Source organism: Cricetulus griseus (assembly GCF_003668045.3).
Source record: "Cricetulus griseus strain 17A/GY chromosome 1 unlocalized genomic scaffold, alternate assembly CriGri-PICRH-1.0 chr1_0, whole genome shotgun sequence".
NCBI lineage: Eukaryota > Metazoa > Chordata > Mammalia > Rodentia > Cricetidae > Cricetulus > Cricetulus griseus.
In genome coordinates this window covers 141,018,466-141,035,368 of record NW_023276806.1, presented here as the reverse complement: position 1 = coordinate 141,035,368, position 16,903 = coordinate 141,018,466, and the positions used below count along the sequence as shown (strand labels likewise).

Below are 16,903 nucleotides of genomic sequence, written 5' to 3'. Positions count from 1 at the left end.
TCCCCCACAGATAGGACCTGTTTTAGAACTGGGAGATGAAATAATAGAATGTCCTGTTGTAGTCAAGCTTCCATTTATTGATAGGCATTAGTTTTATAAACATTAATAATCATTCTGCACCAACATATAAACACAAATGCATGCTACAGTGTACTTCTCATAAGTCCAAAATGAAAGCTCAATGAATTATGACTGCTACACACCTCCCTGTGCCAAACTGTACAAATCCCTTTGTTTCCCTGTGACTCAGTTTCCAAATATTTGGAATCTGAGATGGTACTTACATCCCGATGGTATTCAGGACTCTCAGTCTAAAGAGATGAGTCAGCCGCCCAAGATAATAACTCATTTTATTCCAACAATACATTCACAGTCCCAAGATGCTTTCCCCCTTCTGCTTAAGCTTTCCAAATAACCTTGAAGTGTTTCCTTCCAAAACACTTCAGGAAACTTGCCACACATCAGTTTCTACAAGGTCAGTGCCTCCTATACATCCTGTTCATAAGAAGCTTTCTTTTCTTGCATGGGGTGAACACTCACTCCAAAATCATGTCAACCACCATGTTTCTGAACAGCTCCCTCAAGTAGAATACTAAAATCTTTTGTGGCTGTGATGAGCAGCTTGGAGGAGCAACTCTAGTTGTCTCAAATAACACCGATACTATTCAAAATAGACACTAACTACTTCGTGACTATTTTCATTTTATCTAATGAACACAGAGGAAAGTCACAGGTCCAAGGAGGAAAAGGTTAACAACTAGAATGGTGAGAGGAATGTCCGCTACAAATTTTAAAGACACAGTTTGTTTAAGTTGCAGTTGTCCACTAAATGGAAATGTCAAATCTATTTGAGACATTTTAACTATATCACAATCTTTCAAATGATGAATGGTTATCTGCATGGGTTCCTTAAGAGTATTTTTGTATATTAACACGGTAAGTTACACAGAGGCATAGACATACAGATTGGCATGCTTACTAGACAACCCTGACACAGAAAGTTACTGATGTTGGATAACAATGACTGAATGGTTGATAAGCCCCCAAAAGCTCATGCTGACTCTAGGTATCAAATCCCCAGATATTGGTTCATTTTATTCAGGGCATCACACACAGTGTTCAGATCACTGCGAAGGTCCTGCACCACATTTTCAATGCTTCTGGTGTCTTTCAGAATTTCGATGCTCTGTGTGTAGGGGTTGAAGTATACTGAGAAGGGACGGGTAATTGACTTTGCAAAGTCCCTGTAAAATAGACAAAAATAGAAGGATACACAAATCAACCACCATTGGTATGAGAAACGGAACAGCCAGGAAAATTTACAAGTTATTTTCTATAGAAGGAAGAGAAGCAAGTTTACCTCATCTTTTCTTTGGCTTCTTCAAAACTTTCTGAAACAAAATAGACATCTTGGAATGTGGTGATGAGGCATTCCTGCAAGCAGGTTGTCTTTGGGTCAAAGGCTTTTATGCACGCCTTGTCAGAAAGCGCATGCTGCAAGACATACCACAAAATCCATCATGTCCACAATGAGGCTTCCGAAATGCTATGCCATCACACTTACTAGCCCAATAACCACAGAACTGCTCAGTTACTAGTCTACCATGGAACATAGAACCCTCACTGTGCAGGGTAAATTGGATGTTGGAAGGGTTACTTATCTGTCTTGCTTTTAAGTCTCTTGGAAGTTGGAGGAGAAAATGAGCTTGTGGTATTATTTTATATAATATCAGGCAAATTCATGCTGAAGGACAGTTCAGCACTATCCCCTGACACAAATGGAATTTTAAATCTACACCATGAATAGAAGCAGGTACATCAGAAATATGCTCCTAAATTTGTTGCTATAAGCAATGTACTGAAATTTCACTTAAATGGCAGAAGCAATAATTACCTGCGCAGAGAGGTAATTGAGACTCTCACCGAACTATTTGTGGACTCGTTGGGAGACGTATAGAGGCCAGAGAATGTGTATCAACAGAGATTGAAGTGGGCTTGTACATTGGAGGGTGCTTTCAAGGTAATCATTTACCTTCCACAAAGTACAGCACAGTAATATACAGCAAATAAATATTGCCAGTTGGGGGGCAAAGAACCAATATTAATAGTTATACTTAAACCCAAAGCAGGCATTAGAAAAGCAGGAACACCAGTATAATTACTCTTTAAGCCATCGTTGGCTCCATTTGGCTCACCACATGCCTGGCACTAAGAACAGTGAGGAATCCTGAATGACTGTGTCTTCAAGATAAATTCAGTGCCGTTAAAAGTTAGTTGTCATTTCTGACCACACACCACCTGCCTTCTTCTAGACTCTTAATGGATGGTTCTGAAACATAATATGCAGGAGAATCTTTGAGGAGTAGTATATGAGACCACAGATACCCAGGCCATCATTCTAGCCAGTAAGTCTAGATGAAATCCAGATACCAGTGTTTTAAAGGCATCTAAGGTGACTCTGACTGTCATGACGTTGTACACTTTATACCTGTAGATTTTTGACCTTAAGAGGTAGTTTTTTTGGTAGAAGGAGAGAAGGGAGGTGGTAAAAAAAAAAGTTGCCTTGAGCTGAATATTAGAAAACAGAGGCTGTGGCTCACATGCTGATGTATCTACTCGCAACCTTGGTGGGTCATGTGACCTGAAGGTCCTCTACACTCGTGATTCATATATGAGCCCAGGGGAGACATTTCCATTGGATGGCTCTAAAGATGCTATCTACTAATGCAGCAGCTCCTTGATCTGACCCAAAGCATTGCACTGTCTCTTTGCCTTCCCAAGCAAATAGAATTTCCTGAAAACTTACAAACCAATGTCCTTCCCATAAACATTCCTGGTGCATTCGCTGAACAATGTCAAAGTGTACATGATTATTTACAGCCCTTTGTGAGGAAGGCTGTGGCTTTCCATGTTTGAAAATGCAATTGAGAAGCCATACTTATATGAACAGAAGCAGGCAAAGGGGGCAAAGGGCTTATGATTTGTTTTTCCACAAAATTCTGTTGTCCAGGTCAATGATATATATGAATTGTGTAATGGAGAGGATGTAAGAGTGAACTCATTCTTTTTTTGGACCACAAAACAACACCACTCTGAGGCAGAAGGTCATACACCTACAGAGGCACTTCCGCAGGCCTCAGCACAGCATGGTCAACATCCCACAAGTTTGGTTCCATGTGAGCAATAAATCCTGCCCACATTTTCCAAACAACCACACAGCCCTACAAAGAAAAATGTCTTTTGATGAGAGCTATTGCCCCTTTGCAAAGAACTGGCTTCCTGTTGGCTTGCTGTGGTTTTCAGAATTAGAACTTGCTTTCTTTGCAGCCACACACTATGATTATATTTAACTGATGTGTGTTACTCAAATTGTCCATTCATCCATGGGTACACATTGAAGGAAGGACACGGACTGACTCAATGTCCTCAGGCCTTCTACTCGCTTCCCTGCACTGGAAGACAGAGGCAGACTGGTAGCAACACAGGCTGCAAGAACAATTAAGCCATGGGTCCTCAGGACAGCTCTGCTGAGTCAACAGATTTGAGGACAAGCACAAAAGGAAATGAAACTCATCAGTGAAACTATCAGTCTCCAATGCCTCTAGAAGACTTTAGCAACCAGTGTGTGTGCAGGACACCTGCACAATGTGTGTATTCAACAGCAATGACTGAAAACAGTGTAGGTTCTGAAACATTCATCATGGGGCTATTGCACCGACTCGCCAGATGTCTACATCCATTCATCAGTAGGAAAAGAGGATTAGAGTAGATCAAGAAAATCCTCAGAGGATAGGGTGCCCTGCCCTAGACTTCAAGGGGGAGAAAAAAAACAATGAGTACACAGCTTATAGTTTGAGGCAAAGACTATTCGGTAATATATAAGGCACTTAACCAATAAAATACTTAAGTGAAAATTGGGAGTTGACTGGATTTTGTTGTTCTTCAGTTGGTTGGATTTTGGTTTTCATTCTTTTTTTTTTTTTTTGAAGAAAAGTCTCATTATGTAACCCATAACAGGCTGGCAAGCACTATCTTCCTGCCTCAGCTTCCCAATTGAGGGGATAAGGAAAGCACCACACAGACCCAGCAGAAAGTTAACTGTTTCAAGTGCTCAAAATTATGACTTATTCTCCATAACTGTATATGGTATTGTATATACAATTACTGAGAACTATATATTATATATATATATACATATTTGTATACTATACATATGCAGAGAGAGAGAGAGAGAGAGAGAGAGAGAGAGAGAGAGAATATGATATTCCAGTTCACAAGGGCCTCTCCATCCATAAAGCATGAAACCAGGGCTGGCTACCTCTTATCTGTTAATAAATGTGGGGACATTATTAATAGCAAAGGATTAGCCCAAGTTGAGGGAACAACCAGTGAATGAAATACCCATGCCTATAAATAGTCGCATCCACCTAACTCCCAACTTATATCTGTGGTGACTGGGATGTTCCAAGAGATGTAAAATAACATCCATGTCTCCCATGATACAAAAAGCCATTGACTAATTAGGCTTCTTGAGTCTATCTCTGTTCTTGTAAGTCATCTTACTTTAGGGAAGCAGCCACTATACCCTCTCCTGTATGTAACGAAGAAGTCTCTGTGAAAACTGTCCAAGATTTGCTGTTGTTGTTTTGGGTTTTTTGTTTGTTTGTTTGTTTGGGGTTTCTTTTGTTTTTATTTTTTGTTTTGTTGATGGTGGTGGTGGTTTTGTTTTTGTTTTTCGTTTGGTTCGTTTGAGACAGGGTTTCCCTATGTCACTTTGGAACCTCTCCTGGAACTACTCTTTTTTATCATTTTTTTATTTGAATTAGAAACAAGATTGATTTACATGACAATCCCAGTTCTTCTCCCTCCCTTCCTCCCCTACCACCCCCCCAACTAAAACCCTACCTATCACTCACCCGTTCTTCTATTCTTCACCTGACTCACCTGGAACTACTCTTGTAGACTGAGCTGATCTCAAACTCACAGAAATCCACCTGCCTCTGCCTCCCAAGTGCTAGGATTAAAGGCATGTTTCACCACTGCCCAGCCTGTCCAAGTTTTTTGATGTCCCAGGGGGACTCTGTGGTGAATTCTCTTCGAGGTGTCAACCATCTTAAGTCCTTTAGTCTTCAAGAGTTAATTTGATTTTCTATAGGGAGGAGCTTTATAATGTTGACCAAATCTGGCTAACTGTTTTTATTCTCAAGCCATTACAAATGTGTAAGAATACTTAAAAGTCATCTGCTCCTATGTGAACACTCTGTAACAGTGGTTCTCAACCATCCTCATGCTGTGACCCTTTAACACAGTTCCTCATATTGTGCTGACCCCCAAACATAACATTATTTTCGCTGCTACTTCATAGCTGCAATTCTGCTACTGATATGTGGGCTATCTGGTATGGGACACCTGTGAAAGGGTCAATCAACACAAAAGGGGCCTACAACTCAGTGCTGGAAACCACTAAGAACTATTTTTTTTTGTTTTCCCCATAGTGTTAAAGACAAGGGTAGGATAACTAGAGTCAGAACTCCTGGCTTCGAAATATGGCTGTCTCAAAATCTAGAGTTATCAAGACTGGACAGGCACAGAGTTAGATGTGAAGTACCTAGGAAAATTGCAGCTGGCTCTTGGAAGCCATGTTTCTTAAGGGCCCAAATGCCACTTTGTGATTAAGCATCTTGGAAGCTACTGTTAGGCTCTTCCTGCTATCTTCCAAACTAAAGCTCCCAGAAAACCTGCCCAGTTGTCACATGTGTACACTAACAAAGAATCTGCATCTTCAAGAGATGCCGGCTTCCACATAATGTCATTTGCATCACAGTTTTGAAACAAACCCCCACCAACTTACAGTCATGGGAAGGAAACACCTTAGAAGAGATAAATATTCATCGAAGTTTTTGAAGCAATCCATTCATAACTCCCCCTTCAGTTTCTCCCTTTGAGGTCTCTTGTTCCACTCTCCCTTTGGAGTACTGACACTTAGCTTTGCTAAGTAAATTTCTGCTTGATCTGGCTGTTTCTTGATCGGGCTGTTTCTCAACTGAATTCTTTCCTTCAAGGTGACAAGAACTGAAGAGAAGACTTCACCCAGTAACAGTGTGATAGCAAATGAGGAACTAGCTCAGGAGGAGCTGCAGTTTCCTGTGACAAATCTAAAAGTCTGTCCTTCATGAATCTAAGAATCATCATGCAGCATAACTTTATCAAGACGCATAAATACATAGCACCCTCCGTTTCACCAGTGTAAATTGACCAAAGCAGCCTTCCTACTGGGCCTGAAGATAGCCTTGTCAGCCTTCCCCACAGAGATGCCAAGCACCAATTGATTGGCTTTAGTAATTAAATTAAATTAATTTTCCATTCTAGCTTTTATAAGTATACTTTTGACATCAAAAATTTCCAGTTGCATTTTAAGAGCTTGTGTAATAGCATTTGTTTATTTTGTGTATATGTCTGAGTTTGTGTGAGGGAGGTTACATGCCACAGTGTGTGTGTGCATTCTTTCCTTTTACCACATGGATCTGAGGGCTTGAACTCAGGCCATTGGGTTTGGCAGCAAGCACCATTACTGGCTGAGCCATCTCACTAGCCTTCATTTTTTGAAAAAAAAAAAAAACAAAAAACAAAAAATCCTGTAATCCAATGTAGAAAATAAATACCTATTTGTATCACTGATACAAATAAATTATGGAATGAATTAATCAGAAGCAAGGGACAACTTTTCAGTGAGGAAGGATTCTGAATAACTTAGGTAGTTCCTTAGTCTTGAGGAGATGGAGCATGGCTTACCAGCCTAAGGTTAAGCTGTGTATTGTGACATCCTTCCAAACAGTATGCAAAATATGGAATTAAAACATCTACAACGCTCAAAAAAAAATTTCCAGTTGCTGATAGTGGTGCTTTGACAGAAAGGGAATGGCACTAATAGGAGGCGTTGCCTTGGAGTAGGTGTGGCCTTGTTGGAGGAAGTATGTCACTGTTGGGGGTGGGCTTTGGGTTCTCATATATCTCAAGACACTACCCAATGAGACAGACCACTTCCTCTTCCCTGCAAGATGTAGGACTCTCAGCTACTTCTCCAGTACCATGTCTACCTGCATGCCACTATGTACCACCATGATAATGGACTGAACCTCTGAACTGTAAGTGAGCCAACATTATTAAACATTTTCCCTTATAAGAGTTGCTATGGTCATGGTGTCTCTTCACAGTAATAGAAACCCTACCACATGGATAAATAATAATTAAAGATAATTCAGAGCATCCATCTTAACCTTGGAGTTTAAATTTGGTTCCTTTTCTTCCTATGTAATTTGAGGGCACTAATGGACTCTAGAACCCAGGGTTGTGGTCAGAATTAAATAGGGAAAAGCATGCAAATGGCTAGCATGGGAGTGTTCAACATACTTAGTTATCATTCCTAATTCAGTCCAGGCAGGATTATTAGCATTCACATGTGCTGCTCAATAAGCATTCCCTCCCTCTCCCCTGGGTATCTAGAACCTGTACGGAAAGAATGGCCCCAGGTATGAGACTTGTAAAACTGAAACCACAATTGTGCCTGGCTCATCAGCCTGGCATCTTCCTTCCTCTCAGACATCCCTTTATGCAGTGACACAGAGGTATTATCTCAACTACTCTAGATGTAAACCCTGTGATCCTCACTCTCTATATTAGGACTGGTTAAATTTTGAAAAGAATAAAAAAAAAAATGTCCCAAGTGTGAAGTCAGATTTGTGGGTAGTTTGGGTCCTAGATACCAAATAAGGTTTTGCAAAGACTCCCATGTTCACAGCACAGTCATCCTTTCCCATATCAGAAAAACAGATAGGTGGATTTGATTGTGTATATGTGCACAATGTATCCATGTAGGTAATAGTCTTTGAGCCTCATTTACATATTCATCAAAGCTCCAGCTACTGAGGGACCAACATCAGGTCAACAGTTGCAACAGTATAAAATATTTCAGTGCAATAGATAACTGCCTTCGAGAAACTACAAGGATGTTCACACAGGGATTATGATAATGCTATTAATTAAAGCCGGCCCTACATGGGATCAATATCCCTATTGCCAAGTTCAGCAATGGTTCACCACACTTAATTTTTCCTCCATGATGCTAGAGCTTTCTTGGTTTGAACGGGCTGCATGGGGAAGGGAGGAGCCCCCTCTTCAACAGACACAGCTGAGGAGTACCCACCCCCTCAGTCCTCCAGCATTTGCTCTGTCATTATTAACAGTGCCCCCTCCTCCTTCAAGAAAGGAAGGGGACAGGAAGGGAGGCTTGAGCCGCCCAACCCAGTAAGGGTGGAGAGCTCAGCAGCTGAATCCTTACTCTGGCAACCACACTGAACTTCTAGGTAACCTCAGAAGCCCTTCGAAGCCCTGGAGGCTCTACTCCATAGCCTGGCAATAATTCTGACCACCTCCCAGCAACAGCTGAAAGTGGCAATAAATACAAATGATCGTAATAAATAAAAAGCTGTTTGGAGAATGCTGATTAATAGCCATATAAAGGTAAAACTAGTAATTCACCATGCAAGGACATCCTAAAACTAAAGTCAAAAAAAAAAAACAGGTAATCAAATTTGCTTATGCCTAAAACACAAAAGAGATATTTATATGTAATATTCCAGCAATTACTGTAGAGTGGATGCTGAGGCCACCTAATCTGTGCCCTGAAGGGAATAAAGAACAAGAATTCACCTTTTTCCCTGAAAAAGAGCAGAGCCTGCCTTTTGCTTTTGAAGTAGATTCATTTTTTTAAAGGCAAGACTTCACAGCTTCACTGTTAGCAAGGCATTTCCTCCCCACTCATCATCGTTTGAACGTGCAATGTGCCTCCATTGGTTCATGTGTTTCAACATTTGGTGTGGCACTATTTTGGGAAGCATGGAGCTTTCTAGAAGTGGAGGCTAGTTGGAGGAAGTAAATCACTGGGTAGCAGTGTTGAGGGTTGTAGCCCAGCACTGATTCTTGCTTCTGGGTCAGGGGCAAATATGAGCAAAGCTCCCTCCACCATAGTCATAGGCAATTGCTACCATCATGCCTTCCCCAAATGGACCATTTTCCCTTCAACTGTGAGCCAAATGAAAGCTTTCCTTCAGTTGCTTTAGCAGGGTGACAAGGAAATATAACTAATACCCTTCCCAAAGTGAACAAACTTCACTGGTGGTTCTCCAACATAATCATCCCTTTCTCAGGACTTTCCTACAAAACTCTTGTGTCTCACAACTTGAACCATCAATGTTGGGCTTATCAAAAACAATGAGTGAATAAGCAAGGAAGTGATACATGAAAAAATAATAGATTATACTGTTAGGTCAACTGTACTGTTAGGTCAACTATGGGGGCGGGGGTGGGGGGAGTTAACATGAAAAACACATGCTAAACCGTGAGTAAAAGGAACTAGTTATCCTATTTTCAACCTCTTTTCCAGGTTGCTTTTCCAGATGACTCAGTTCATGATTAACCATTCCCTGCAGTGATGGGAAATGCAGAAAGACCCCACCTTCTCAGGCTTTGGGAGTTCTCAGCAGTTTGTCCACCATGATGGTTCAGGTAGTTTTGAATCAAATTTATGCTAGCTTTTATAACATTTTCCATATTTGCTTTATTTCTGTCTCTGAAAGTAAAATCAAGTGCTTTTCTATGAAGGAAAACAATGAAAGTCCTCCTCCCAACTACAGATACCCCTCTCCTCTTGGAAACACTTGGCCAGCTCTGAAGAACAACATCGATGCCCTCAGGAAAATAACAGCACAAATCTTAGAAGTTGTGGGTTCTGAAAGAAAAGTGTGTGAATTGTATGTACTTAGATAAAAGTCATGAAGTCTATACCAAAGCCTCCAGAAACTTAGGGACTAGTTGGAGCAGTAGAAAATACTTCACTGCAATAGATCAATTCATTTGAAATTGTATGGCTATTTATATGAGAATTATAATAATGCTATAAATAAAGCCATCCCTACATTGGGTCTAGAACCATAGTACCTCTCTTCAAATAAAATAAGATGTTTAGGGGGCTGAAGAGACAGATCAGTCTCTTGCAGCTCAGAGTGCTTGCTGCTTTCCCAGAGGATGGGGGAGACAGCTCACAACCACCCCAGAGTCTGATACCCTCCTTCTGGCTTCCATGAATACCTGCCCTCATGTGCACATGCATACACACACACACACACACACACACACACACACACACACACACACACACACACAATCATAATTAAGTATTTAAATGAGCTGTGAAATGTTCTGGGCACTCACAGGAATGAGATGGACAGGGAAAGAGGGGCTGCTAAGGAAAATTGCAGTGTTCTGTATTCTGTGTGAACAGTTAGAAGGTATTTCTTGTGAAAAGAACATCTAAATTGTAAAAACGGTCCAAAAACGGCAATCGTGGGGATGCTGGAGTGTTGAAACCTGAGAATGGAAGAATGCTAATGACCAGAGGTGATGGACCTGAACAGGGCCATTGCACGGCAGACAATGCCCTTTGCTGTACATACTACTAGCTGATTTCCATTTCTAGACAATTCTGTCCACACCAGTAAAAACAAAAACAACCGATTTGCCCCAGTGCTGCCTACACATGCCTCATTAACCAGACCAGGAGACCCCATCAAAATTGGGGGGGGGGGTGCATAAGAGAGATTTGTTTCATTTGTTTCTAGAATACTTTATAAACCACCTGAAGAGAATGTAAATAGATGTAGCTCAGGAAGTTTTGTTTGCTGACTTTCTCAGGGGAACCAGGAAGCAGTCTTAGAGGGCATGGTCTTATAGCGTAGGGTGTCCTATTAATTCTGTAGGCTTTAGCCACTGCACTAAGATTAACACTAAATGCATTATTATTTTTTAAGAGCCAGCAAAATGGCTCGGTGGGCTTGCTCTATGTCCCTGCCAACCTGAGTTGAATCCTCAGAACCACAAGGTAGGAGAGAACCAACTCCACAAAGCTGCTTTCTGACCACACATGTACTGTGGAATGTATACATACATACATGTACACACACACACAGACCTTTGACTGAAACCCAGGTGTTACCCACCCCCTTGGTCCATTGCTCATCTGTTCATTTTATCCATTCCTAATCCACCCTCCAGATTCCTCAAGACTCACTATAAGCAACAGGACTCCCCCTAGAAAGCCTTCTCGAGCATGGCCTGTCATGTGCCAAACACAGTTGTCACACTTTTTCTGTTACCTGCTTGGTTGTGTATCCAGCACTGTGTGTCAAGTCCTAGGTAATAAGAGCCTCAGGCTGTTGAATCTAGAGCACTGATACTACAGTCCACACTGCCTGTACTTGGCCTGGCTCCAGCACATTAGTTGTGTAGTTTAGGCAAGTCCTGTAATAGCTTCATGTCCACAACAGCTGTCTCATCGCTAACAATGGTGACATCAGGTTCTCATAGGGACTGAGTTAATATGTACCAAAATCCTAAACTCTGTTTAAGAATTTGATAACCTCTGGTGTTATTTTCTTCGGATTTGTGTCCCTCCTCATTCTCTGCCTTTTAATTCCCAGTGTCTGGCATGGTGCGTGCCACCTACAAGCATCCAGGGAAGGTTTTTTAGGAATGAATAAATTATCTAATTAATGAAGTTATAAAACTAGCAGACTCAATAAAAGTGCAATGAGATTGCATCTTTTGAGAATATAAATAAGCAAAACACTCCAGTAACAACACATTCCCCAACTGTATTTCACAACAGCAATCAATGCTGAAGAGAACATCCTAAGCTAGTCTATAATCCTGATCTTAGACTGAATAGTCAAAGAAAGATTAAGTTATTTTCAGTATAATTTCCAGGTTGTGTGCCATATTGCCTTCCAAATGCATTAAAAACCTACTAGAATGTTAAAATCAAAATGCTCCAGAGCCCATCATTTCCTAATAAATGATTGTTTTACTATTTAAGGAAAAAAATAATTTCTAAGCATCACAAATGCATACTACATGCTTCCTTGACTCTATGCTTAGTCAGCTTGTTTTTCTCTTAAACTGTTGATATGCACAAATTATTTTAATTGCATTAATTTTGGAGAAGATGGAATATTTCCTCAACTTCCACTTTGATGGGTGGAAGGGAAATCCATGGAGCCACAGAGGACATGGAAACTAGAATAACAAAGCCAGGCTCACATGCAAGTGTCAATCAAGAATATCCCTGTTAACCCACTACCCACTTTTAGCACTAAATTTAGGCCAGCCATTTGTTTCCCAGTGTTTGAGCCTCCATTTGTCGTTCCTGTTGATCCAGGCGCATGACTGCTCATCCATTTGAGTCACACCGCAAACCAGGAACGGCTTGACCCATTTTCAGAGGTGCAAAAAGTTAGGTCAGCACCCACGTCCGAGGTGCCAGATCCTCCGTATTAAATATGCATGGGTAGCTGTGAGTGAGAGTGCTCGGACAAACCAATCAATATCTTCCCTGACCTTGAACCAGTTTGTCTGGGAAGGGTGTTTTCATTCACAGCTTCATACCTTCAGTTCTCCAATTGAGGAAAGGAGCCCCGCTCCATACGCCCGCAGTTGACCTTCTTGCTTGCAAAGGCCAAACTCGATTGTGAAGAAATAACACTGGGAGAAAAAAAAATAGTAAGATGGATACATGTTCAGTGAATCAGCCAATGAGTTCCTTCACAGAACGAAATGGCACCCAAAATATAAAACGTTGCACTGTACATAATCGTCTTACTTTTTTAAATAAATTTAAATCAGGAGTATTTATTGTAATCCATTCTCTTGCTGAGTAACCCTGCTCCAGTTTATATACCTCACTGATTTAATTTCAGCACATGACTTTCTGCATTTTTTACGAGTAATATTTTAAACATTAATCTTTCCCTAAGTTGAAAGAATATGGGAAAATTGTAAATCACTAGGAGTCTTGGAAATCCTGTATTCAGAAACTGTATAGATCAAATCATAGCTCCTGTAATAATTTTTATAATTATAAATTAATGAGTACATCTTAGTGATGCTCCACAAGAATATGGTAATTGCACCTACCAAATTATGTTTCAGGGGCATAAATAAGTTCAAGAAGACATGGGACAATGAGCAGGAATCTAGTCATCTCAAACTTATTTTTTAATTTTTTTACACATCCCAAAGACATTTATTAAGCTGAGGTGATGACTCAGAGGGTAAAGAGCTTCATGAACAATGAGAGACCCTATCTCAAAATCTAAGATGGCCAATAATACAGGAAAACATCCAACATCAACTTCTGGCCTTCACACATGAGCAAGAATGCCCATGCACATAATTACATACAAAACACACCAAAAAATAAATGTGCAAATAAATCTTTAATGGCATTTGTTGAAAACCTACTAGATGCCAATGCTTGGTAAAGAAATGAAAGAGAGACCAAGAATACCAATATATACATACCAATCTGTCAAAACTGCAATGTCAGTCTTTTGGTTTTGTTTTTGGTTTTGGTTTTGGTTTTGGTTTGGTTTTTTCGAGACAGGATTTCTCTGGGTAGCTTTGGAGCCTATCCTGGCACTCACTCTGGAGACCAGGCTGGCCTTGAACTCACAGAGATCCACCTGCCTCTGCCTCCCGAGTGCATCAGTGTGTTTTTATAGTAAAACCTTAAATGGATACTAATACATGCATATGTATGTTTTTAAAAGAAAAAAACACAGTTGGGTGAGTTTAGAAGGAGCTGGGAGGAGCTGGGAAAGAGGTGATTGTGATTAAAATACATTGTACAATGATTTTCAAAGAACAAAAGAGGAAAATAAATCTGCAGTTGCTTCTGTTGGGTTCAAGAAATCAACCCAGACAGAAAAAAAAAAACGTCTGCACAACTAACAAAACTCACAGTGCTGTTGTAAGTGGCTGAAATCACACTGTTTTTTCTCTAATAGAAAAAGTGAGAAGCTAGCAACACATAATAGGAATTGAATCAAATTAGCACTGCCCTGTGTCCGTGGTGCTAGGGCACTGAGGGTGTTGAGGACGAAAATTTAAACACTCCTGAAACGGGGCAGAAAATAATTATAATTTCCAGTCCATGACAGCTTGCTCTATTTTTATCCAAGGGTTGAGATGTCCTTTGATTCCTTTGTTTGCTTTTTAATGCAGGGATAACCTCCTAGGGCGAGTGGTCCCATGCTCTGCATAACTCAGCTGCACCCAAAGCACTGGACACTTCCAAGCCCATGGAGCTTCACACCTCCAGAAGCAAAGCCTCCCTCCAGATTGTTAACAAAGAGGCTAAAATTATAGTCCATGCCACCAACAACTCATCTGTGAAGTCTTCCAATACACCCCTTAACAATGTCCCACCTTGTCTTTCATAGTCTTCTGCTTTTTGACATCTCTTGGGATACTTTTACGCATGATCGCCACATTGAAGTATAAACTCTGCAGCAAGTATTTCTTTCCATTCCTTAAAAGAAATGGAAATTCCAGTACCCATTGACACTTTAGACTACATCATTCACTGTTTCCGGAGGTTGTCCTATGTGCTATAGGATGCTTAGCAGCACTCTAGGTACCAAAAAAAAAAAAAAAAAAAAATCCCCCCAGGATTTTTAGCAGCTCCATAAAGTGGCCATTCTGCTTGGTTTTGTCATCTTGACACAAACCTTAAACCTATTTCAGAAGATGGACTTTTACTTGAGAAAAATGTCTCCATAAGATTGTCCTGTGGGCAAGTCCATGAGGGCATCTCTTGATTGATGAGTGTTAGTAGCTAGTGTCACTTCTTGGCAGATAGTCTCAGATGCTGTAAGAAAGCAGACCGAGCAAGCCAGGGAGAGCAAGCCAAGTAATCAGAACCTCTCCATGGCCTAGGCATCAGCTCCTGCCTTCAGGTTCCTGCCTTGAGTTCCTAGGCTACCTTTCTTAGAAAATAACTACAAGCTGTAAGATTAAATAAACCCTTTTTCTCTCCAAGTTCCTTTTGGTCATGATGTTTTATTGCAGCAATAGAATCACTAAGACAGTGGTTTTTTTATTAAAACTTTTTTTATAAAGAGTTTGAAAATAAACATCACACACTGAAATTAATGAGTCCCAAGGTCTGTTGTCTCAACAAGCTTCTATAGTTACAATAGCTGTGGAGCTTCTGGATTTTGCACTTTCACTATTGGCTATATTGTTTTAGACAATTTATTTACTCATGTATTTTATGTGTATGAGTGCTCTGTCTTCATGCACATCAGAAGAGGAATTCGGATCCCATTACAGATGGTTGTGAGCCACTATGTGGTTGCTGGGAGTTGAACTCGGGACCTCTAGAAGAGCAGCCAATGCTCTTAACTGCTGAGTCATCTCTCTAGCCTCCATTACTGACTATATTTTTAAGCCCAGTTCACCAGGAAATTTTAAAAGCTACATCAGAATATGTGTTTTCTAGACCCACCCCTGCCCCCCCCAAAAAAAAAAACACAGAATGACACCCTGATGCCCCTGGAAATAGAAATGAACAGAAATGACACTGTATTCAGGGCCTCTGGGCTTGCTATTCCCTCTGGCAGTACACTCTTCTCCCTAGGCATTTATACAGTGGTCATTTTCATTTCTCAGTCAAAAGTTGGTTTGCTAAAAGGATTACAAATTAAATGTCAATCTAGTCATAGAGGACTTCCCCAACCACGAAAAGAGTCATGCTTTCTGCTTTGTCTGACATGTTACATCTTGTCCCTGACATTCCTTTATCCATTGACTTTTATTGCTATTGTTGCCTGTGTCACTTGGTAGGCATGAGCTGTGATCAGATGAGAGACTAGCTTCCTTCTGCAGACTCTTAGCATTTAGATCAGAGTCTAGCGCAAAATAGTTGCTAGAAATATCTGTAGAGCAGGTGAATGAGTCCATGGATGGACGTCACAGTCTGGAGGGATATAGTCACACAGCTAAGAAGTGGATTCCAGACTGCAACTCCAGATTCCTTGGTGGGTTTGTTTTATTTCATAGAAGACATGCAAATCTAACTTATTCATTCTTTCATTGATCCATTCGATATGTATCCAGCAATACTCAGCAAGCTCCTACAGTGTTTCAGAAATTATTGTAAATCAACCAGGGATAATATTGCATCCCTAGGAACATTTTGTTAAAACTGAGTTCTGTCGTCAGTACCATGGGGTGGGGGAGCGACAAAGAGAGGAATATCAGGACATTTGAAGTCACTCTTACCAAGGGCTCCTGAAACCAACAAACCCTCAAGTCTGTCAACCAAACAATTGTGCACAATCCTGGGCACACTGAGGCAAAATGCTCATATATGCACAGAGAAACCCAGAAAACATGTGCGAACCAAGCCCTTCTAGTTCACAAAACAGAGAACTTAAGCAGTTCAGTGATTTATCCGGGGCCTCGTCTAAGAGGTGACATTCACAAGATCTAGAGCTCTGTGTTTTGCAGAGCTCGACATCAGCATCTGCCATCGTTTAAGGCCTCTAAATAAAAAATTAGCAGGTGTGTGATCTTCCTTTACAACCAAGTGATGGGGAAATTTGAGTCCAAAAGAAGGAACCTGGAAGCTCACAGTGTCTTCTTAGAGTGCCTTTGGTTTGCCTCCCTGATTCGCCTTGGATTTTTAGCTTACCACATAGCATCCATGGAACCCTAATGCTGAACATAGATCACTTTGTAGGGAAATGTATTCAAAGGCATCCAAAACACACATATGGCACCAATGATGGGAGCATGTAGATCAGCTATTAAGTCCACTTTCAATTTCCCCCACACTGCATCACTTGCATCCTTAGTGGGTCACCACAGGTATCATCCAAATCATAACAGGCCAGAGAGCCTCAGAGAAAAAGCTACTCTCCCAGCCACAGCTTCTTCCCCTGGACCTGGCCTTGGTTCTGATTTTACAGCAAGAATTAAAAGACCTGCTTTGGTTTGACTAAAGACA

General features: G+C 40.8%; 1 protein-coding gene across 2 annotated transcripts in view; it reads right to left on the bottom strand.

Annotated features, from left to right (window-relative positions):
* Nucleotides 1-1,069: 1,069 nt before the first annotated feature.
* Nucleotides 1,070-16,903, bottom strand: part of Tph2 (tryptophan hydroxylase 2) — a 102,911-nt gene continuing 87,077 nt past the window's right edge. For both annotated transcript variants that reach the window (XM_035451292.1, XM_027392395.2), the window contains exons 9-11: nucleotides 12,499-12,594; nucleotides 1,361-1,494; nucleotides 1,070-1,244 (exon numbers count right to left, since the gene is read on the bottom strand). In XM_035451292.1, the coding sequence (XP_035307183.1) occupies nucleotides 1,070-1,244; nucleotides 1,361-1,494; nucleotides 12,499-12,594 (405 nt within the window). The remainder of the gene's footprint in view (nucleotides 1,245-1,360; nucleotides 1,495-12,498; nucleotides 12,595-16,903) is intronic.